General features: G+C 35.3%; 1 protein-coding gene across 12 annotated transcripts in view; it reads left to right on the top strand.

Annotated features, from left to right (window-relative positions):
* The window catches only part of TRPM3 (transient receptor potential cation channel subfamily M member 3), a 319,398-nt gene that overhangs the window by 284,602 nt on the left and 9,502 nt on the right, over nt 1–25,294 (top strand). For 3 of the 12 annotated variants that reach the window (XM_034410250.3, XM_087886149.1, XM_087886151.1), the window contains exons 13-23: nt 43–78; nt 227–367; nt 2,332–2,361; nt 3,345–3,634; nt 5,927–6,155; nt 6,742–6,909; nt 8,341–8,466; nt 11,405–11,548; nt 12,033–12,161; nt 13,753–14,004; nt 16,168–16,342. In XM_034410250.3, coding sequence (XP_034266141.2) covers nt 43–78; nt 227–367; nt 2,332–2,361; nt 3,345–3,634; nt 5,927–6,155; nt 6,742–6,909; nt 8,341–8,466; nt 11,405–11,548; nt 12,033–12,161; nt 13,753–14,004; nt 16,168–16,342 — 1,720 coding nt within the window. Of the gene's footprint in view, nt 1–42; nt 79–226; nt 368–2,331; nt 2,362–3,344; nt 3,635–5,926; nt 6,156–6,741; nt 6,910–8,340; nt 8,526–11,404; nt 11,549–12,032; nt 12,162–13,752; nt 14,005–16,167; nt 16,343–25,294 lie in introns of those variants that run through there. The other 9 variants (XM_087886148.1, XM_087886150.1, XM_087886152.1 and 6 more) reach the window with 5 other exon arrangements.

Here is a 25,294-nt window from a genome sequence, read left to right on the forward strand (position 1 = left end):
TTTTAACACATTTTCTTACGTAATTTATGTCTTTTTTCCAAGCGCGAATATCCAGGTTTCGGTTGGATCTATTTTAAGGTGAATTAATTAATAAGCATAATAATATGTTATGTTTCATTTAAATCTCTCATACTTATAAAAAAATGTGTGTAATAGACTTAATAATCAGTTGTATCTTCCCCCCTCCCTTGTTTTGTGTGTCTTTTATTCTATTGGAAAAAAATAGGGAAACCTACCACCAGACTATAGGATAAGTCTAATTGATATTGGCCTGGTGATTGAGTACCTGATGGGAGGAGCTTATCGCTGTAATTATACTCGAAAACGCTTCCGAACACTCTATCACAACTTATTTGGCCCCAAGAGAGTAAGGACTGTTATTATTGAGTTTTTTAAACCTGTTTCATAAAAAGTAAATTTAATGAAGTGGGTTGACAAGTGATCAAGTCAAAGGTGACTTAGTTAGATGACATTACTAGGCCTTTGGATACATCTTGAACATTGAAAAACTGTTATGGGCACCGCCGTACAATGTTTCTGGGCTGAGCCAGTTACTTCAGTACAAGAAAATGGTGTGTTCTGAGCTCATTCTGTGAACAAATTCCTTCTTTTGAATACACTTACTCAAAGGTCATTCCTTCCCTAAATTCTAAACCTTTAGATTCTAAAGTCATCACCACCTCCCTGCTCTAACATACACTTAAATTATTTACTTCTGTTACATACCCTGTTTCATTCTCAACTCATAGTATAGACCAAAGACACAATCTGTAACAAAAATATATTTCTTTCCTGTCCTCTCTTTTGTTTGTTGAATTGATTGATATCTCTCCTTTCACTCAGGAACCACAAGTATACATGTGTTTTTCTCCATAACAACAACCCTGTGAAGTAGGCTGATCTGAGATTCAACTTCAGTTCCTCCCTCCTCCATCTCGCATGTCAAGAAATTCCTCAGCTTGTTCTTTCTCCCTGCTTCCTCTACTCTTTTCATAAAATAGCCTTAGAGGAGTGCAAAAATAACCTTGAGACAATATGCACCAATCACTGTGAAAACATCACTTTAGGCATAGGAGGAATAAATTCCCAGGAATGGGAGGAGGAAGTGAGAAATAAACTCAAGGATGATCCGCCTTGAGTTTTTTGGGTGTAAGAAGGAGGGAAAGGGGAAATTTGGCAGGCTTTCAAATTTCTGCTTTATCTCCTATAATAATAAAGCAGAGTTACGGTAGTTCCTATGCTGTCTGTTTCCTGCCCTGGACTGCCTCAAAGGATTGATATAGCTCTTACTCTAATTAATCCCAGATTTCTGCTAGCTTTCCCATTCCATCCCTCAAGCCGATTTCTTCCTGGATAATAACAATCGGATATTATTATTCTTTCCTTTCATTTTCCAGTGCATTTCTCACAGTAAATAATTATGAAGTACTGAATTCTGGCTCTATCCCAACATATATCTAATTCATAAATATGTAAGAAAATAAAATGACAGTTGGAAGACATCATTCTCTGCTCTAAAATGTGTCCAATCACCTCTTTTTAAATTTAAAGTAATTGAAACACATAACAGTATGGCACTTTACAAATACAGGAGGAGATATCAATCAATAATATCATCCCAACCCCTTACAGCAGGGCTGTCAAACTCACAGCCTGCAGGCCAGATGCATCACGCACTGGCCACGCCCATGCCGCGTATAGCGAAGGGGAGGGTGTCGTGATATGTCATGTGATGCTGCTGTGTTTGACATGTGTTTGACACCCCTGTCCTACAGCAACTGGGCTTGTACCTGAATGCCTCTTTTCAGTTACAGGTGCATCCAACAAACTCTAATTATAGCTCCAAAATGCTGAAGAGATGCAAGGGGCTAAGCATTAGATGCAAGATATTGCTCGGCCTGATACAAAGTGGGAAAGGATTTGCTGACATTTTATCCAGTTCCTAACATATAGGAAACTTAGAATATCCTTTCAGGATTCTCTGGGGAGTTGAGGGAGCAACATCTGATTTTTTTTGTCCAGAAGTTTAGAATGCTGGAATAAATCTGGGTGCTGGGGAAAAAAACCCATAAGGGTCCACATTATTAAAGAAGTTTACTTTTCTTTAATGAATTTTGGAATTTTTGTGCAATAATACAGATCTTTCCCAAACAATAGGGATATGTAAAAACAGTTAAATAGTAGAAAGTGATTGCACTAATAACATCAAGAAGCTTGCAAAGTATGTATGCTGAATCCAAAAATGATGAATGAACAGGATAGGTTTTATTTAGTCCCTGTGCTTTTTGAAAAGTTATATATAGAATTATTCTTTTCTTTTTTTACTCACAGCCCAAGGCCCTAAAACTTCTGGGAATGGAGGTAAGTGGCAGCTCACTCATTTTAATGACATTTTAGAAACTTTTACAACAGAACAAAATATATTGAGGACTGTGATTTCATGTGAACACATGACTTACAAGATTTTTTAAAACCCAGTAACTACTTCTATGTACTGAAGAACATTTGCAATTTAAGATTTCAAATGGAGCTTCTTTTCCCACCATAGAGGAGGGAAGTAAAATGAGAAGAGAAGAAGGAAGAAATGATGGAAAAGAAATCCCACTGGACATGCCTAGAGCATCAGGCATACCTAAAATTTATCTTTAAATCCTGGCAGGAAAATAATACGTGTTTTCAAGATAGTTCGTAAAGGAGGTCAATTTTCATCTATGACACTGTGCACATATTCATATGTATAACTATGGAAAAGAGGCAGAAAAGCTTATTTAAAGACTTCTAATAAAATTTCACAGTTTTAGTGAAGAATACATTCAAATACCTGTATTTGGAAACAACCACAAACATTAGAAGTATTAGGTAAGAGCCAGTATAGAAAATTATAATATTATAAGCTTTCTTGGGAAAAAAACACCTCTTCAAAAATGATCAGAAAACTAATTGTGAAATCAAAATTATTAAAATTCTATATTTAGATGAGAATGCATCAGGATGTTGAACATGATTTTCCCAGGAGTATTAAATCAGCACTGGGCATACCAGACAAGTATTTGTGGAGTGCTTAATTGCTGATTGTTAAGTATATCTCTAAATTATTGCTGTTAAATAAATTAAAGGTAATTTATACAGTTTTGAAAGCTATTAGGCATTATCATTGCAAGGAGGGAGGGAGGGAGAGAGAGAGAGAGAGAGAGAGGGAGAGAGAGAGAAATCTTTCTGAGTAATTAGATCCAGGTAAGCTCCTGTGCAACTATAGAAAAGAAATAAGTTCAATGTCTTTTTAAGAATGGCATTATATTCCTAGAGTTACCTTTAGCCTAACAATATTTTTCTATGCTCATCAGGATGATGTTCCACTACGGAGGGGAAGAAAGACCACTAAGAAACGAGAAGAGGAAGTGGATATAGACCTAGATGATCCTGAGATTAACCATTTCCCTTTCCCCTTTCATGAACTGATGGTATGGGCTGTCCTGATGAAGCGCCAGAAGATGGCTCTTTTCTTCTGGCAACATGGAGAGGAAGCCATGGCTAAGGCTCTGGTAGCCTGCAAACTCTGCAAAGCAATGGCCCATGAAGCATCTGAAAATGATATGGTGGATGACATATCTCAGGAACTTAATCACAACTCCAGGTTGAGCGATTCATGAATGTTACGTCGATGTCCTTCGTTTTGTAAGACACAGAATCTAGATAGAATAACACCACTTCTTTTTATTACTGAGCTTATTAAACTAGAAGTCTCAAAATGCTTTCCAAATCCTAGGAGAAAAAACAGGCAGTGTAAACTGTGGTGGCATGAGGGCTCCCTCTTGGAATGTTTGCAAATACTCTCACCGATGACTGAAAGGCTTGCAAGAGAAATAAACATTTCACTCCAAGCCAAGGGCTCAGTGGGCTGGCCTTTGTAGAACAGAACAATGCTTCTAAGCCAAACCATTTCAAACAGCCATTGAGAATATTGACTTATAAGACTTCACTGTTAGAATTGAGGGTTAGCCATGCAAAAGGGAAAACAGTTATAACAAAGATTGTTGTTAGGAACATGGGAAATCAATCTTCCAGATCCATAAAAAGCCAGGGTTTTATTGGTCAAAAACAGTACTTTACAGTTTGCTCAGAAAATAATTCAGACGTTGGAACTCCAATCTAAAGCCCAAATAACCCTATCTGGCAGTTTCTATTACATGTCAGTCCTTTAAAGAGCTACCCTATAAAAAGAATACTGCAATAGCAGGGGTGTCAAACTCATGGCATCATGGCGGCATCACATGACGTATTAGGACTTTTTTCCCCTTCGCTAAATCGGGCGTGGGCGTGGCCAGTGCATGACGCATCCCGGCCCATGGGCCAGGAGTTTGACAGCCGTGTGCAATAGTTTAAACTTAATATTATAAACATATAAGTGACTGCTGATAACATTTATGGCCTGATTAACCATGGCATGCTAAATGCCTTTATGAGCATTCTTAATTCAGAAATGTATACATCTGAGTAATAAAATATGCCAAGGCAAGCATATTTTATCATTATTGGGATCTTGTTTCATATGAAACTCAGTCTAAATGTCTATGGAGATTCTCAGTCATCCAGGTCATGATTCTCCCAAAGGTGCTTTTTCAAGAAGCAACTGGACTTTCTGGTTTTTCTTCGAAGAAGCTGAAGAAGCTTCTTGGATGAGAAGCGAAATGCCTTCAAAGAAAAATCAGAAAGTCCAGTTGCTTTTTGAAAAAGCATCTTTTGGAAACTCAGTCTGTTTAGCCAAATCCAGTCCCTCATTATGTCTACAATTACCAGAGCATCAGACAGAAATTTGAATAGAAAAAGAAGGTGCTAAGGCTTAATTCATAGAACTACATAGAATAACAGAATTGGAAGGGACCTTGCAGGTCATCCAGTCCAACCCCCTGCTCAAGTAGAAGAGTCTATACCATTTTAGATAAATGGCTCTCCAGTCTCTTCTTAACAGCCTCCAGTAATGGGACACCCACAACTTCTGAATGCAAGCCATTCACTGGTTGATTGTTCTCACCGTTAGGAAATTTCTCCTTAGCTCTAGGTTGCTTATCTCCCTGATTAGTTTCCATCCATTGGTTCTTTTCTTGCCTTCTGGTGCTTTGGAAAATAGTTTTCCCTCCCCTCCCCTTATTTTTATGGCAGCCCCTCAAATACTGCAACACTGCTATCATATCTCCCTTAGTCCTTCTTTTCACTAGACTAGATATACCCAATTCCTGCAACTATTCTTCATATGTTCCAAACTTTCGTCTAATCATAAAGACTTTAGTCCAGGGGTGTTAAACTCAAGGCCCATGGGCTGGATGCGGCCCGTATGGTGCTTAGATTTGGCCTGCAGGCCAGCCTAGAAATATCAGAGGACTGGCCCACAGTGCCTCTGCTGGCCAAAACGGGCAGTGGGGGGCTCGCACAAGGCCCCCTTGTGGCTCATTTTCGGCCGTCAGAGTGCTGCAGGAGGCCATAGAGCCCAAAAATGGGCTGTGGGGGCCGCGCAAGGCCGTCCGTCCCATTCCACCACCCCCGCCCCTCGACGAAATCCAGTTTGACACCCTTGCTATAGTCAGTCAAGACTTCCTATAGTCATAAAGCTTGGTTAAATTACACTATACTTTTATTATTGAAAATCTGATTCCCTCACAGAGTTCTAATACAAATGAGATCAGAGCAACCAGATTAGCAACAAGGAGAGGATAGCAGATAAGTGGAAGCTAAGGTTTCCTAGCAAAATTGAAACTAAGTGATTTAATGAAGGGTCTAATCTGAAACACAATATCTGCAAGTGCTCTCAGGATCTTAGCCAAACATGCCAGGCTGTGAGGCAATCCCTGCAGAAGTAGCTGTTAACAATTGTTTAGATGCCACAAACAGTAACAGATTCACAAGCTTTAAAAAATGCCTTTTCTTGCAGAGATTTTGGCCAGCTGGCAGTGGAGCTGCTGGACCAATCCTACAAGCAGGATGAACAGCTGGCTATGAAACTGCTGACATATGAGTTGAAGAACTGGAGCAATGCCACATGTCTGCAACTTGCAGTGGCAGCCAAGCATCGAGATTTCATTGCACACACGTGTAGCCAAATGCTACTCACAGATATGTGGATGGGGAGGCTTCGGATGCGTAAAAACTCAAGTCTAAAGGTCAGGATTCTTTTAAGTGTGAAACTTATGAGAAAGTTTATAAGTTAAATCAGCATATAAATATAATATAAAGAATTGACTGTTTCTAAAAATAGAGAACAGCCATATGTCTTTGCACTTCAGAAAGGTGGATGGCCAACTCATTTTAAAACTTTAAGGGCCAGGACTTTATAGAATACTAAATCAATTATTGATTTCATTCTTACCATTGCCTACAAAATAAAGTAGAACCTCTGGTCACGAATGCTTCTGACTGTGACCAAATCGGGTTCCAACCCAAAAATTCACCCCAAAATTTTTTTTTTCAAAGCCGATTTCCCCTTCCATGCCATTTTTTTTGTAAGCGCAACATTTCCAAAATTAGGTTCGGGTTACGACCAAATTGAGTTGTGACCAAAGTTATGGAACGAATTATGGTCGTGACCAGAAGTTCTACTGTAGTTACATAATTTTGAAGCATATATGCCTAAATGTCTCATTCCTAGCTACATAAAATGCATGTGTAATAATAAACAAAAAGAGCAACTGGCAATAACCATAATTTTGTTAATTGTGATGATTGTTATTATCATTATTATTGATTTAGGTAATTCTAGGAATTCTACTTCCTCCTTCAATTCTCAGCTTGGAGTTCAAAAACAAAGACGATATGCCTTACATGTCTCAGGCTCAGGAGATCCATCTGCAAGAAAAAGAGCCGGAAGAGCCAGAAAAAACAGTAAAAGAAAAAGAAGAGGAAGATATGGAACTCACAGTAAGGAGAAAACATTGCTGGAAGTGATTTGCATAATTATTATTTCTTTGATCGTTGGCATCTGTGTCAAGGCACACAGTATAATTCAATACACATTCCTTCAGGCATCCATTTTTAAAAAAACTATACCAAAGTATTAATAGTAACCAGGAATAATTCCTAATTTGAATGTAATATAGTACAGTATATTTATTAGGAGAAAACATGTTGAGATGAATAACCACACTTCCCAAATTGCACTAGTGATTTTATATTTTATACATTGAGTTTCTTTCATACAGTTATTTATAATACTTTTTTGAAGAACATATCTCAAGTTACCTTGTATAAAACTATAGGAGGTTCGCAATTATCCAATTTTTACTAAAAACAAAAAGTTAAGAGAATTAACAAACTAAGAAAGTTGATATTAAGTTCAAATTCCAATAATATTTTAATGAATAAAACTCATTCTATACAATGCCTATTAAACCTGCTGGAATACAACAGGAGCATCAACAAGTCATTTAAACAAATAAAACAAAAACTAAGCAAAAATATTTCCACTGAAAGCTATAATGCTTAGCATACATTTCCTTATTATTTATGTTCGTTATATTTTGTATCTATTTTTCATTTATGATTAGGAAAATATACTCCAGAAATGTGCCTAAAACAATATGCTCAATATTTAACACTGCCCATCCCCTAGACTCCTCCACCCCCTCCAAAAAAACTGTAGGAATCTTGAAACACTTTACCAACATGCTTGTGTATGATGCAAGGAAGTTTTCTAAAATACTGTGTGGGTAGATGCAATATACTAAGGCAAAACACATCATTTTAGGGTGATTCTAGTTATAAAATGATTAATAAAATAAATTTGAAAGCTTGAAATTAGGCAAAGCAAAGATAATGGCTTCACAAATAGGTGAAAGGCTAATTTTTTTATAGAAAAGCTTTAAGCTATTTGGGGTTTTGAAAAATTGTAAATTGTAAAATTGTAAAATAGGAAGTTTGGAAATCATTTCACATTTGAAACTACAGAAAGTAGTTTGCTTTTAAACATCTATTTCTCTAAAGATTAATGTTGGCCTTTTCTGATACCGCTAGGGTCAATCTTTGGCCTAAGTTTTCATTCATTTTATTTTTCTGTTATTTTATTTGCTTTTCTTTAAATCATTATAAACATGCATTCGATAGTACGCTTATTCTGACAAACACTGACAGCTCTAGCAATTTGAAGGGCTAATTCAAATCAATTTATTGTACATAAAACAGAATCAAAGCCTCTAATATAATCCAAATATTCTTAAATTCACTGCTGGCATAAGATTTTATAAGCATTTATTTGTATTTTTACATCTACTGACTTTCTTTCAGTGCCCTATTCAGTTTAGAGAAGCCATTAAAAACTGGATTGCTTGTTAAAAATGAGGCTATTTTCTTCAGGCCATCAGCAAGAACTATCCCCAGGATCTTATATGCGGGCAGGCAGAAGGCTCTGCCTACAAGAACCACAATTCAGGGAAGGAGACGACCGTAGGCACAAGATCAACCTACAGGACCCCTATGCAGGCAAGACCCCGGACCCCGGAAAAAGAGGAAAAGGTCATAAGCCAGCATAAGATTGACAGGTTGCTTTCCTATGATATGAACTTATTCTGCTTTAATAGTAGCTAATTCTTGCTGGCTTCTGATCAATAGATGACATGCTGATTCAAATCCAAAAAGCACAGATTGTTTAATGGGTCTACATCGTAGTGAACAATAATTGGTCTCTGTCATACCCCAGACCATGATTTCCTCCAGTACCATGTTTTGTTTGAGCAAAATTCCGGCATGCAAATACCAAAACAGATGTGGCATGGTTTTCCTCTCCCTCTTCTTATTGTGATCAATCCTTTACCTGTATTTTCCCCATGTCTAATATTAAATTAGTGAACCTATAGTATTATGTATACGGAAGGATCATGAGTGTAATCAGACTTTCTTCAATCAACAGCAGAGTGGTTGGTTTGAAGGAGTCTGATAATGTGGTTTTCCTTTTCAGAGTCTTCAAATGTGTAATTGTTTTAAATGAACAAAAGGTTCACATTGTTAGGTTAAATGCTGTTGACAGGAAAAAAGGAGAGATTGAAAGACTGCCCGGGTGAGCAGTAATGAATATTAAACAAGTATGCCTGGAAAGGAAGCAGGATACAATAGTTTGAAAAATAGGAATGAGGCAGTAATGTGCAGTAAGACATGGAGAATATCAAACATTATATTATATCCAACTAACATTGATTAGAACAGAGGTGTCAAACTCAAGGCCTGGGGGATGGATCTGGCCCACGGGGTGCTTAGATCTGGCCCATGGGGCCGCCCTGGAAACAGCAAAGGACCTGCCCTGTGGTGCATCTGCCAGCAAAAATGGAGCTCAGGAGGGCTGCAGGAGGCCCTCCCGAGCTCAGGTTTTGCTGGCAGAGGGTTGCAGGAGGCTGTCACAGCTGAAAACAGAGCTCAGGAGTCCATTTTCGCTGGCAGAGGACTCGGACCACCACAGGCGCCCCCGATACAAGTGACGTTGAGCTGGCCATGCCAACCCTGGCCATGCCCATCCTGAAGTCAAACAGAACCCTGATGTGGCCCTCAAGGAAATTGAGTTTAACACTCCTGGATTAGAATCACTATACCACACATTTGAAGAAAAGCATGCTGTAACTAAAGCAGATAGATCCTTCCCTTTTTAAAGAAAAACCATAATGTTCTCCTCATTGAAACTGAAGGGCAAAGGGGAATTCTAAAAAAAACTAGTAGCCATAACATGTGATAACATTAAAATGTTTTAATGATATCCTTACATTACTCGTGTTGTTTATGTTTTTGTTTTTATAACTTCATTTTAATTTTTTTTTTTACTTTGCTTTTTTATTTAAAAAATATCAATCAAAAATCCAAAATTTTTGCTGGCAAAAACCTACAATGACTCTTTTTATAAATACTAATAGTTAAAGATATAAATCTAATATAATTATACATTATAATACTTTTTTCATGTTTCTTATCTTAGCATAATATGTATCATTTAATGATATTTGCATTTTGTTTGGACAATTTAATCAGGTATAAATATTGATTGATTTCCACCAGTTCTTTCGCGTAATTGACAAAAGGATCATTTTATTGCAGACAATTTTTCATTGAAGATTTTCTTTATTTTTGTATGTAAAATAATTGAAAAAAATCTTGAAATTTTAAGTATGTCTGGAAGGAATCACAAGAATGTCCCTTTAAATTTCAGATAAGGTGACCTCACATAGTTTGCAGTTTTGGATTTATAACAATAATATTTAGCTATTAATTGTTAATATTTTAATTATTTAATCTAAGTAATATTTAATCAATTTATGCATTACTGTGCTATTTTATAAATTCATGCAAAACAAACCAAAGCAATAATACAATTTAAAATACAAATTCCATAATTAGATACTAAAAGTAATTTACAACACCTTTAAAGATATATTCTGCCAACATTCCTGAAAACAGAGTTGGATCCAATCTTAACCATCTTAAGGCTCTAAATCAATTAAGGATACCAATAATACTGTTTTGTGTTCTCTTGAAAGAAAGACCATGTCTTTTATTTCGCAATACGTTATTCTCTTTTGTTTGTTAAAGAAAATATTTTGGAATTTCCTGTAAAACACTTATGAATGGCACTCCATTTTATCAAAAAATCAAGACCATATTCAATGTCATCTAATTAGTTAAAGCTACCATACTCGGTGTATAAAAATAAGGATCACCACTAAATGATAGGAAATTGAGTTAGATGAAGCTTCTACAAAAAAAATGTTCCTTCTAGTCTGTCTTCCATCCCTTTTAACATGCCCTAAATCTGTATCAGGCTATTCTCCCATGCATGACTATTGTATCTGGATTGCAAAAATACAGATAGGCAGTAGGTAACAATAAAGAGATTTTGAAAACTCTTAGTTCTTTCCTGTCACTAAAAGGTCCTCCAAATTTTGGGAGATCAGATATGGTTGTCTTACTCCACATTTTTTGGGGACATATGAAAAGGGGAGATAGGATTGGTTCGATTGGCACATACTGTTCTTGTAGCTAACAATGTGCCAATGGATCCAAATGTGAAGTAGGAAATAAGTATCTTTCACAACCACTCAGATCCTATTATGTTGCTATTCCAACATTACAATTGTCAGTCCTATGGTCCTTCCACTCACTGTTATATGTTTTCATTTTCCCTGATTCACACTAATCAGGAAAATGACAAATCACACAAATAGAAGCAAATCTTTTTGTGTATTCCAAGAATTTTGTGAATTGCAGTTAGATTTTGTTTGTTGATGTGGTACTGGTTTACCGTTTGAAAATGCAGTCAGTATTTCAATACAATATTGATTTTTCGCTCAGCTTTTTTTTATAATACTGAATATCAAATTATATTTATTTCTATTCGGCTTCCTCTCATCCATTTATCCAATGTTTTTATTTTATTTTATAGGCAATGTTGGGACGTAGCAGTGGAGAGTCATCAGCAAGAAAGAAGGAAGAGGAGGAAGTTCCGAACAGATATAGATTGATCCCCTTTGGACGTAAAATCTATGAATTCTACAATGCACCAATTGTTAAATTTTGGTTCTATACTGTAAGGAGCAATTATCATTTTATTTCTAGTAACACTAATTTATAAAGGCTTCATTCTTCAGTATGTTTACATTGTATAACTACTCTTCATAGATTTAGAGTGATGCAACTGTTATATGCTCTTTTACTAAGTTTATAAAAATCCACTGAATTGGGTTTAAATTGTTAAAGTTAAACTTTTGCATTAACGATGTTTCTGCATGAACTGATTTGCTTCTTATATTCATTTAAAGAGACTAGGCAATGATGTATTTGCTTCGCTTGCAGTCAAGGAATTGTACACTCTTTTAAAATAAATTCATAAAATCTAAGTATCGGATTCCATATATGCAGTGAAAGTCTTGTATTCATAAAGAATTTTTGAACTAAAAATTAGTCTTCTTGTAGGAGAACTTTTTTATTTCTAGAAATAATGTTATTTCAGCAACATATCAGCTAAACATTTAACTCATATATGCAGGTAAACTCTGTTTTTCTCTTTATAGATGTTTTACGTTGGTTACCTGATGCTGTTCAATTATATCGTTTTGGTGAAAATGGAACGTTGGCCTTCCATGCAAGAGTGGATAGTTATCTCATACATATTTACAATGGGAATAGAAAAGATGAGAGAGGTAATACTATCCTAAAGACAGTTATTCCTTGTGCTTTTTCCTAAAGATCAATCCTACTGTAAACAAAATAAGAATACCATCATCAGTAGAAAATGTGGGTTTTTTTCTGACTTTGGCTGGTTTTCTGAAGGTGTTGTGAAGAACTGAGATACTTAAAAATAATGGAAATTACGCCAGGAAGGGAAAATAGGAAAAGCCACATTGTTTCTGTTTGCAAGAACTTCAAATGGAATAAAAGACCCTTGGAACTGACACTTAGAGTCCAATCCAGTGTCTATAGTACTTTCTCTTTCCTTTTAAGCAAATTATAACCTTGAAGAATTTTCTGATATCTATGGGCACCTATAGTTATTGTGACAGAATTGTATATACAAATTGATTTTATTTAACTGACTGCTGATTGCTAATTTAGTTTCTATTTTTATAAAACCACCATAAGTCATTTAGGTTTGATGGTATATCAATAAGTAAAATTTAACGGTGAACTTTAATGTGCTTATGTGTAAAGCAGTAGTTTTTTCCCCTGCATATAATTTGTATGTTTCCCAATAGGGAAAATTTGAAATGCACATTTATTCAGGAAAATGGCTCAGAGTGGCATTTATTACATCCAACACTTTCAGAAGACACCAGATTGGGAAAAGCTGTAACAAAAGTGTAACAATGTTAGTGTATGCCTGATTTGAGGAACTTACCAATGTTTGTATCTTTCAGTCACACTTTTTAAATATAACACTCACCTTGTACTAACAAAAAAGAAAAAATCAGGCAACTCAGCTGGGATCGTCAGAGCCTTTTAAAAGCGTTTTTTTATAACCTCTTCAGCCGAAGAGGTTGCAGAAAAAAATGCTTTTAAAAGGCTCTGACGATCCCAGCTGAGCCATGCGATCATCAGAGGCTTTTTTTTTTACTTTTAAAAGCATTTTTTTGGCCGAAGAAAAAATGCTTTTAAAAGTTTTTAAAAAGCCTCTGATGATCGCACGGCTCAGCTGGGCATGTGGGGGGGCAGGTTTTTTTGCTACCGGTTCTCTGAACCACCTGCCGCCATCGCTACCGGATCGGGCGATCTTGTCCGAACCGGGAGCATTTCATCCCTGCTCTTTGGCCAAAGAGGCTGTAAAAAAATGCTTTTAAAAGTTTTTTTAAAAAAAAAGTTGGCCACGCTCACTCAGTCACATTATCCACCACCACCAAGCCACGCCCACAGAACTGGTAGTAACAAATTTTATATTTCACCACTGGTATCCAGGATACATAGACATAGACACACACACACACATACAGAGTATATGTATATATCAGAGTCTGTACTAATGATCTGTACTTGAATAGACCTCAAGTACAGATCATGCAAGTGGAATGACAAGAGGTGCGGGCAAGAGAGTCAAGAGTCCTTTCTGCATTCTAAAACTCTGTTACAAAACCAAGGAGGCTATTTCACATTGCCTTACTTAGCTGGCTCTTATGTCCATATTCCATAATGCTTGAGATAGTCCTGTGAATAGATTTTGAAATTATAATCCAGGACATATTTGTCAAATCATTCATCATATTATTTTTGACCCAAAAGCTATTCCTTTTCCATTTCTAGATATTAATGTCAGAACCTGGGAAACTACTGCAGAAGGTAAAGGTGTGGCTTCAAGAATACTGGAATGTTACCGACCTTATTGCCATCCTCTTATTCTCGGTGGGCATGGTGCTTCGCCTGCAGGATCAACCGTTCAGGAGTGATGGCCGGGTCATATATTGTGTCAACATTATTTACTGGTATATCCGATTGTTAGACATCTTCGGGGTGAACAAATATTTGGGGCCATATGTAATGATGATTGGGAAAATGGTAAGAAAAAGTTACCCATCCTTCCTTTTTGTTCTGCATGTTATAAGCGAAAACAGTAGAAGGTTGTACTTCTCTGTGCCACGCAGCTTCCTTTTGTTATAGTGTAGTATTCAGTTGGAGAAAAGGTATATTTCGATGGCAAGGCTTGTGCATTTTTTTCTTGTCCTTGTCAAAGTGATTTGGATCATTGATTCAAACAGAATTCTATGGAAGTTCTTAGGAATTTGGACCGCAAGTCTAAAATTGTTAGCAGCATTATACTCACTATTTTTATAGAAAACACATGCAGATACATTCAAACATCACTCAGACTATGAATATCTGGGAATGGGATAGAAATAACCCTAATCTATTTTGCATCTAGGCTAGGATAGTGGGAGTAATCGCAGTCTATACTGAGGTTACAGGGGAAGTCTGGGAAAGATTGATAAACTGTGTGATACAGATTTCACATTTCACTAAGATGATATGGAACTCACAAATGGAAGTGGGATAAAAATTAATTAAGATCATTCAAGTCTGCCCTTGCTGTTTAAGAGATGGAGTATTTTAAATGGCAGCAAATATTTTAACACCCTTATTCATTATTTTGGAATCTCTATCACAGAGCCTTCACTGCATGTCTAATACTGAATTATGCAGGAATAATACATTTCAGTAGGGTCGATAAGAGTAAGGAGTTGAGATGTGAGGAAAAACAATAAATATAAAATTGGGCTCTTTAATTTAATATAAACCTGGATTATTTAAAGTGGTAGATTAGCAATGAAACCAGAGTCAGGGATGTAATAATAACAACAACAACAACAAAAAGCAATACTTGTAAACAGCAGAAGAGAAGAGAAAAAACTGGGGAGGGGGTGTCACAAAATGCAAAGACCTGAAAATGGAAGTAGAATGACTGTAACCAAATATATATATATATATGATAGGACTTATATTAAAAGGTACCTTGAGTACAATTTCAAAACATCTGAAGCACCATTTGAACATCATTGGCATGTTGGTTTATTCTAACATCTACCAAAGCAGCTTAGTTAACTGACTCATTTGAGAGTGCTAATTGTAGCCTAGGCCATAGGCCAAAATACAAATGTTTGCACAGTCCCACACCCATTGCTCAGGAAAAAAAACATTCCTTTCTGCATACATATCAAAAAAGGGCAATCCATATGCATCTATTTTATTGTCATGCATACCTAATCTTTGATTTACTTTGCAAAGAAAGCACTAAAGCATTTTTGAGATGGAGTGAGATGAGTTCCTCAGCAATACTTGAAAGTTATATCAGATCACATTCTCACAGAAATGTGGAAACATGGAATTTTACTGGGAGTGACAGAAATATAAAGTTTGCAGGCTAGGGTAAACCTGTTCCAATAATGAGACTTCAAAAGTAAAATTTAGGACTGATTCGCACATTCATGTGCAGCACAAAACAGATAATGATTTATAATAAAATGTATGCTCAGCTTCCACTCAAACATATTATGGGGTGAGGTGATGCAATAAAAAGGTTCTAAAAGGCATTACTTGATTTGTTGAAAGTTAGGCACACTTCAGTAATAATAGGAGTGAAATTTTTGACTGCATGTCTGTCTAATCCAAGAACAAAGAAACAAGTAGTTGTTATGCTATGCATTGGGCTAGTTTTCTCTGTACTGAAACTGAGAGTCACATAATGTTTACCTGTACATTTGTGTGTGTGCATACATAGATGACAGACAAATAGACAGACAGACAGATCAGATTTTATTAACTTACTTGGAAATAAGCAGAAGCAGAAACGATCAATAATAGTCCCAAAGAATACACAGCATTTGTATTTAATTTGCAACCTGTATTGCTACCTTTGGTCTACATATGAAAAGAAAATTTCTATACCATTTTAAAATGTAATATTTCCAAATGAAAGCCTAGGATTTATTATGGTGCATGATTAAAAGAACTTAAACATAACAGAACATAAAATTTAATAGACAAAGGTCCAGCACAAGTACTTGAAGAAGATTATCACGACAAGCCAAGCAGCTGAAATAGCGCGTTAATATGTGGATGCTTAAATCATTTGACGATTTATGCTTTATATACAAGTTGATCAATTCTCCAGAATAAAGTTGCCTTCTTTCTCTCTGTCTCTGTAATTTTTTTCTTTTCTTTCAGATGATAGATATGATGTATTTTGTCATAATTATGTTGGTGGTTCTGATGAGTTTTGGTGTTGCAAGGCAAGCAATTCTCTTCCCCAATGAAGAGCCATCATGGAAACTGGCAAAAAATATTTTTTACATGCCCTATTGGATGATCTATGGGGAAGTGTTTGCAGACCAGATAGACCGTAAGCAAGTTTATGATTCTCATACACCAAAGTCAGGTATCAAACTTTGATCAGGTGATGTCTTACATGATTATTGTTAACACTCTCAATAAATGGCTCAAGATAGAGGACTCAAACATTACAGGAAAGTATGATATATTTAAACTGTTAATCTCAGAAGGTGAAATCAACATTTCTATACCACCCTGGCTGCCTTTTTGTTTTCACTTTTAATACATATAAATCATACTCAAAGTACACATCTACTTCAGTGTTCTACCATTTTAATTAATCATTGCCTTTCCCTGTGAATCACTGGTATGCCGAGAGGTCCCAAGCACTCCTCAATGAGGTCCATATTTGAGGAGTCTTAACTGGATTAAGTTTGTAATGCAGATTATATCAGTTGCCATCCATTAGTTTAATGGTGGAATGTACAAACCCTGTTTGCTCAAAGACCATTCAATCCCAGAAGCTACTGTACCAGTTCTAGATTTTTACCCAGCATTGAAATTACAGTGGCATTACATTAATTTATGCCACATTTTTGACCTGTTTCGATCACCCTGTTTTGGTATATTAGTAAAATAATAGTTATTTTAAAATATATTGTAAGTGTTGTCTATGTATTGAATAAGGACTGTATACCACTTTGTACTTTATTTAGTATTGATGGGGTATCGTATTAAGGGACTAGGCTGCAACCTGTGAATTCCCTGGATCAAATTCATTGTTTGCCACTAGGTGTCTTTAAAAAGCCAGTCTCTCATTCTCAGTTTCCCTAATTGTGATTTAGGGATATTAAGCTGACTGTTCCAAGAATGTCACGTACATATTATCTGGGAGAAGCCTGAGAGCCTTACACAAATATGAAACTTCATTTTTTGTGTTCCAAACCTGGAATCTGTTTCCACACATGTTGTTGTAAGAATTCATTTGCCTGGCCCTTTGCAAATATAGTTCTTTTTTAATGCATTTCCTGGCTGTCTGTGTAATGTTCCAGACCAGATCATGCTCATATAAAATTTTGGAGCTGTAGGAATGAGCAAGAAGAGCTTGCACAGACAGGCATGTAAGAAGAATCTAGTTAGCTCACCTCTTCTGCTTGAGAGCACAAGGATGGCATTTAAAGATCCAAATGCACTCTGAGTATCATTAGAAACTTTTTCAGATGTTCCCATTGGTCTATTGTGAAGTCAGATGCTTCTTTCAGGAATGAGTGTGCTTCTATAATATAGCTCAGGCTAATGCAAAATCCAGTTACATAAAATATAGAAAGAGAGAAGCAGATTGTTTTTCCCAATTATTCAGATTTGAAGAGGGTTTTTTTAAAAATATTTTGCTGCATTTTATTTAACCTCTTCTTCATTTTATATGCCCACCAGAAGGAAGCATTTGCTGAAATACCTTTATATATACTCTTTTCTTTATACTATTGATAAAAGAAATCCATATCATTCTCCAAAGAGAAAGAAAGAGCAATTATTTCTTTCCTCTTGCAAATTATCCTTCCTTTTTGTTCTCATAATGCGGAATTCAAATGAACAAAAGTCTTTCATGACTTTAGCTTTCTGCTTGACTACATATTTCCTTTTTTGTTCTGTATGTGGGGTTTAGGAAAGCCAAGAAGTGGGAGAAAAGTAGAATCCCAGACTGTGGAATTTCTTTTCAAAAATGTCTGTTCCTCTACAAGTGGCCATTTATTGCTGTTGTACTGAAAAAAAAATCTACTGGCATAGTGCAACATGTTCCACAGCAACTTGGCTGAGGAAAACATGCTTTTTCTTGCCGTGTGCTGATTCTAGTTTAGAACCCTGGAAATGGAGAATGGAAATGACAAGAGCAGAGCATGCTGTAGTTCTCTTTGAACAGAGGAGCATATGTTTAGACCTGATATAGAGAACTATATACTACATCTGTTTTAAATATACACCAATGACTGAACTCCTAATGAAGCTGCAGAAGTGATTATTTCAGCATGAAGTGCTTCATACTGTACTATCAAAAGTCAGATTGTGAAAGGCCATGTATCACCCTCCTCTGGAGGACTTGATGATAATTAATTGAGAATTAATGAATCCCTACGTTGTTTTAACCTCAGCATCCAAACGGAGAAGGCAGAATTTGTCAGCACTTGTGTAATGCAAGCAGCCTATTCAAAATCCCTATGATTTTAGCTAATTGCTTGGCAAAATAGCCAGAGGATAATGTTTGTTTCTAAGTTAGATTTCTATACAGAATACAAATCCAAAATGCATAAAGAACTAATATAGTCTGACTGCATTTAAAGGATAATTTTGTTCAATCAAGTTGTGTAAAAGTCGGAAAATGTCCCAACGCACAAAAAATTGAAATCTGGGGGAAAAAATGAATAGATGCTAACTGCTAATCTAGGACTTGTAAGTCCATCTTTCTGCTTCTGTATATTTTATGTTCAACCTACGGTATTTATTATTGATGTGTCATGGAACAATATGTATCTTTGCACACAGAAAGAGAGGATATTAACCCATATACTGTTATTTATCTATTCAGGGTACTATTTTCTCACTTTTTGAAAAAAAAGTACAGCTGTTAGTCTCCACAGTAGCCTAAGCTAAATCAGCCACAACTTACTATGCAAATTATTATCTTTCTGAATTATCAATCCATCTATCTTAGAGTTTAGTACCATTTATTTAAAAGTGTATGCTATATACATACATAGATTCAGGCTTTTCTTTCCTTTCCTTTGCATTGGTATTACTTGTTACTAGTTATAAATTCTGGGTTCCTTTTAAAAACCCACATATCTCTCACTATTTGTTTGATCTTAATTTCATAAAATATTTCACTGAATTTGAGAAATATACCAAGTATTATGTAAGACTCTAAGATAGGTTTGGCTTTTTGTTTTATTCTTTTGTACTGGTATGTGAAGCATGAAATCTGGCTGTCCAGATTAACAGTCAATGTCTCATCAACTGGCAGCCTCTCCATTCAATGAATGTATTCTATATTCCTCATCACTTCTTTTAAACAAAGCATTTAATGATTTCTGGGCCAATGCATGTTTTTTTGTAATTGGGTTCTGGTGATGGGGTATCAGTAAATAAATGTTTAAATTCTTTTGGAATGGGAAAAACAATATGTATGGTGGCTGGATTGTAGTGTTAAATTTTGAGTTTCACTTATAGAAATGGTAATTCCTTAAAGTCTGAAGAATATGACTATTTGAGACTCATGGAATCTGGTTTTTAGACTTCTCACTGTTGACTTGGAAGAGAGCACAGCTTAGTGATCCCTTCATGTCTATAATTAAAAGGTTTTTAAGTAACAAAGCAAAGTGGCAGTGTGGAAGAGAATCTTGAATGGTATTTTGAATTGTTACATATCAGGGAATAATAGGCAATTTAGATACCCTATCATCTTGCCCAGACCATTTAAGATATGCATAGGATGGGAAAACTACCTGAAATCATGAAGGGCTGCTATCCTGTATTGTTAACAATTGCTTGCTGTTCCATCTAACAATGATTGATTGAGTGTGCTTTTGAGTCATGTTCGATTTATAACAACTTTAGTTTTCTTGGCAATATTTTCAGAAGTGGTTTGCCATTGCCTTCTTTTTAGGGCTGACAAAGAATGACTCCGCCAAAGTCACCCAGCAGGCTACATGCTGAAGGGAGGACTAAAATTCCAGCTTTCTGGTTATTAGCCCAAACTGTGTCTCATTCAGAGACACATAAACTAAAACCCATCCATATTTGCTAAGTATCTGCTCTACTAAAATTCAGCAATTAAGCAGGGGGTTGGACTAGAAGACCTTCAAGGTCCCTTCCAACTCTGTTATTCTATTCTAAGATAAATGATGTATGATTTACTCTTAAATTTGGAGAAGTAGAATGACAAAAAAATTACCCGAATGAGAATTTGATATACTGAAAATTAACGTCTAAGATGAATAAATGCCACCAAGCAGCCTGCTAGCTGAAGTAACAGTATTCACCACTGAACATCAGAGTTCAATGGGTTATCCTTAAATCAGAAGAAAAGAGTTGCTTCAGTCCGCACTGGACAGAGTTTTACTAATCCCAAAGGGTGAGCTGATGCTACTTCCAATTTAGAACATTATTGTGTATAAGGTTATTTTATTTCTCCAGCTAACTGCTCATATCAAGATTGCCTCTCCTTTCTTCTTCTCTAAGCCAATCATGTTCAAATGTTTAACATAATCTAAACAAACAAGGAATTCCTGGCAAAGGATACTTTGGAAATGTGAAAACTACTGTTCTCTTTCAAGAAAGGAGGAGGATTCTAAGAATACTTTCCCTAAATGGCTCTGGGGAAGAATCAATGAGTCTTCTAGTCTTTGGGCAAGTTGCTTCCCAAACGATTTAAGCTTCAAGGAAAGCAGCTGTTTCAACTGTGTTTAGGAATGGCTTCCCTTAGTGACTTTTATCTTGGCATTTATTCATTTATTAACACTAGCAAGAGTAACAATAGTAGCTTTATTATTTGCTTATAATATGTCATAGTAACATTAATATAGTGATGGGTTCATAAAAACATCTCTCATCCAGAATCCTCCCTTACAAATTTAAGAGAAGCACATTTAGATAATTTCTTTGCCTTGGTGGAATGGAGATCAAGGGACATTTCCTACCTTAAATCTTCCATTCCCAAAAGAGAAGAGAGGACATTTTATTCATCCCAAACTTTTCTTACAATACTTCAGATTCTCTCATTATTTCTGAATTTGGTAGCGTTATCTACAATTCCCTGAGTTGTTCTCCTTTAGTTACTTTGGTTACCGCAAGGTGATCTGAAGATATGCAATTTGAATAAAATTATGTATTGCCTTAAGAAGAGCAAATTCCTGGTTTTACCACTTCTAGCCAAGGAAGTTAGAAATTTCATTCCAATACAGGAATTAATTTTGCAAGCTAACTATGCCTCCTGCTGAAGGGAAAGCCTATTCTAAAAGATATTCATATTAATGGATTTTCCTAGTTTTCCAAAATAGATCAAATTCCTGTAAACCCTCACTAGCCATTATGGGGTATTTTAAAGACACAAAATAGTACATCATAGATTTTCTCATGATCTCAGAGACTGGATTGCTCCAAGGATCAATGAGGCTGAAGGTTACAGTGTTAGATTAGGGCGGGGGAAACTTAGATTTAGTTGCCTAAATCTTTAATTTAGCAGTTCAATTTTTAAAGACTGTGTTAGTCACTTTATAGACTCAACGAACCGTGTTAGGAATAAAAAGTAGGACAATGGGGAAGAGGACAAAAGAATTACACAAAAATAGATAAATATCGAAATAAATATGCAAACCTTGCTTATTTCCTCATATAAAAGTCTATTTTTGTTAATGGGAGGGGAAGAACCAAGGACTCTTTACTGTAAAGGCTCAATTATTAGAATGAGAAGTACAGCCCAATAACAAAACATGATTTATTTCAAAATCAAGATTATTATTTAATTCCTGCCCTCTGGAACATCTTACCCTCTGAGGTGAGATTGGCTGCCACATTCCTGATGTTTTGTAAAAGCCTCAAGACTTGGATTTGCCATATGGCTTGTGGACCCAATGGGGAAGCTTCATACTGGAGGTGGTTGATTAATTAAATTCAATCCCACCTCCACCTCCCCTTGTGTCCAGCTCCCATCTTTGCCATCTTGTGTCCATGATTTTATGTGTTATGTTTTTTTACAACATATGATTTTAATGTTTTTCTATGTTGTAAACCTCCCAGAGTTTTTGGATACGAGATGGCAACAAATACATTTTATAAATAAATAAATAATTTAACAGTGCATTCAGAATTGCTTTATTCTAATAGAAATATTTCTTGAAAAAGTCTAACTATTCTCAAATGTTGTTAATGTTTTGAACAGATGATAATAATGACTTTGTTGCTTGAACCATCAATCTTAACAAAAGAAAAACATAAACGTACATTGCAGGTTTTGTAATTTAGAAATAGAAGATAAAATCTTCATAATAATCAAATTCTATTATACACCAGACAGGTCATGTCAATCGTTTCATGGTTTATTTAATTTATAATTATTTAATATATAATGAAACTAACCTTTGAAACTCAAAAGGAAAGCTAAAATAGGGTGTTAATTTAACAGCATGTAAATCAAATATTGATGAATTAAATCCTTTGTTAAAACTAAATAGTGGAAATAATTCAGTCTTATTGCACAGTGCATATTTCTATTCCTTTTTGAGGACAGAATTAATTTACTAATATCAGATGTAATTTTTAGAGAGATGTTTTATAAATAAATTTATCCATAATTAGGCACTGATTGCATGTTGTAACTTGTCATGCATTTGCTCATAAAATGATTCAACATCCATTCAGTTTTAAGGTATTCATTTAACACATTAATAAAATATCATATTTTATGAGTGCCGAGATTCAAACAAATTGCTCATTAAAATATATGTGTGCTCCATACACTATCCAAATGTAGCCCCTTCTGAAAGTCCTGCTCCTTCTAGAGAAATAATCCATCCATATAATGGTATAATTTAATCTGTGATCCAAATCAAACAACTAGCTTGATAATATACGGTAGGTTGGCACAGCCAATTCACCTCATTCTTTTGCTGATACCAATTCTAGAGGTCACTTATTATCCATAGAAACAATTTAATTAAGATGACACAAAAAAGGTGAATGATGTGGGCGGGGAAGAGAAATCATCTGACACAAAATAAGAAAATAATCTTTTACTGACCTTTCAAAACCAGATGTCATGAACAAGTATCATGATACAAAGATGATTTTCAATATTCTAATGAAAACTATGGAGCAATTTGAACTTTGCTGCTTTTTCCACTTATACCCCCCTATAGGGGGTTTTTTCCACCTAGAAGAACAATTCATTTTTTAAAAAACACCTTATATTAAGGATTGTAACAAAATTAATACAAAGCAATATAGACAAAAAAACAGAAAAGTAGAAAGAAAAGAAATGCAAAGTGCAAAAAGTTAAAGAAAATAAAGAAATAAAATGGAAATAGAAAAAAAAATATTTTAAGAAGTGATTCTCACTCCTCTCAGTAACAAATACAAGCAAATTTAATATTTGCCCACCTCTTGTAAAATTATAAAAATAATCCACTTCTTACTATAACCCTCCTTTTCATTCACAAATTTAAAAATCATTGCCTTTTCTGTCCGAGTACTGGTAAAAAGTCCATAAAGGGTTCCAGCAGTATATTTTATTTTACCCTTGATCAAACAACCAACTTTTTATTCCTTTTTTGGTTGATTGGTTGGCTTTGCTCTAACCATCTCAATCTTTATATCATACAGTTGCTGTTGTGGGCTTGAATCTGCATTTAAACTTTCTTCCTCCCATCTCAAAAATTTTAGAAATCCACTTTTGTAAACCCATTAATAAATCTTTGTCCTTGTGATTTTTCATCTCTTCACATCACTTGTATTTCCATTTTAATTCTGTTTTATAATCCACAATTCCTCTATTTTCCAACATTTCTATATCAGCTGGAATTTGTTTCACCTCTTCATTCTGTCAGTCTCTAAATTCTTCCATTTTACTCTTTTTCCTTTTTTATTTCCTCTTTAGAATCATTTTCAAGAAATGCATTAGCAGTAATTATTACTATCAGTTTAAGTTTCTCTCCCAATTCTTCAAAGAACCTTTGAAATGTATCTAGTGTCATACGTATATCTGTCAATTTATGAGCTTCACTACTTTTCTTTCAAATCATTCAAATAATAAAATATGGATTCTTAAAAATAAAGAATAAAAAACAGGTTTTTCTCTTTCTTTTTTCCCCAACTTGGAACTTTAATGTCAAATTTCTATAGAATCTCAATAATCATCTCTTTCCTGGTAAACTAAATAATTTAGGTTCTATCAAGAAATATCATTTTATTTATCATGTTATTTCACAAATCTTAGCAAAAGTTCCAATATTCCAAATTCTTCTGGTCCCTTAATCTATTTAAAACTTTCTTGAATTACATTATTTATCTTTTTGTCCTTTATTTTATATTTTTAAGTTCTTTAAACTGTTGTTTAATTTTTCTTCTTTTAGTGGATGAAGTTTTACTCATTAGGTATTATGGGGTCCTTGGTGCTCTCTGTTCAGTTCAGTTCAGCTCAAGATTGAGCTACAAATATTCTCTTCTATCATCACAAGATAGTTTTTAAAAAATTTTTTGCTTAGAAGTTCTCCTTTAACTTTGAAAACATATTTAGAAAGGAAGGTTGTTGAACCCCCATGTTCAAAAGTAAGGTAGAAAGATCTAGTGTCCTTACTTCCCAGTGCTCAGACCTGTGTGTTGACTGCTCTCCCAGGGTCTCCTCAAAAGGAATAGCCATCTGGTGCATAAGTGGGCAAACTCTCATCCTCTCCTTACCTGGAGAGATTCTGTTAGACAAGTTCATCACTGATTCTTTGGTCTTTGCCAATGCATCATTTCCACTTCTCCAGAGATGTCTTAGTTCATCAATGCCTCACTCAGAAATTTCACCAATGGAACTGTCTTCTCCCTTTCTTCTATTTGCACCAGGCAGATTTGCCCATCTAGGATCAAAAGCAATCTGAGCTTCAATATCTTTATTAATTTTGAGGGGTGGTTATTTTGTGAGCCAACATTTTTCTCATGCATTCTGTAATATGAAATGAGCTTGCACCTGCTAAACATTCTTTCACTTCTTGAACAGATTAATTTACTGGATGTTTTCTTGTTGTATAAATTTCTCCTTATTCGCTGCTATATTGGGAATGTGTGAGAAAATAATCAGGGGTAGGAGAGGAATAGCATTCCTTGCACCAGTGACACTTCCTAAAAGTAGCAAACTGATCTACGGTATTGGTGAGGAAATGTAGTTGCTGTTTGGGTGAACAAAAATAGCCAAAGTCATCCCAAATTAAAACTTCAGTTAATTAATAAGAAGGCATATTTTCTAAACTATATCAGCATTAGAAAA

The sequence above is a fragment of the Pantherophis guttatus genome, chromosome 2 (genome assembly GCF_059756535.1).
Source record: "Pantherophis guttatus breed Tessera chromosome 2, ASM5975653v1, whole genome shotgun sequence".
NCBI classification, from domain to species: domain Eukaryota; kingdom Metazoa; phylum Chordata; class Lepidosauria; order Squamata; family Colubridae; genus Pantherophis; species Pantherophis guttatus.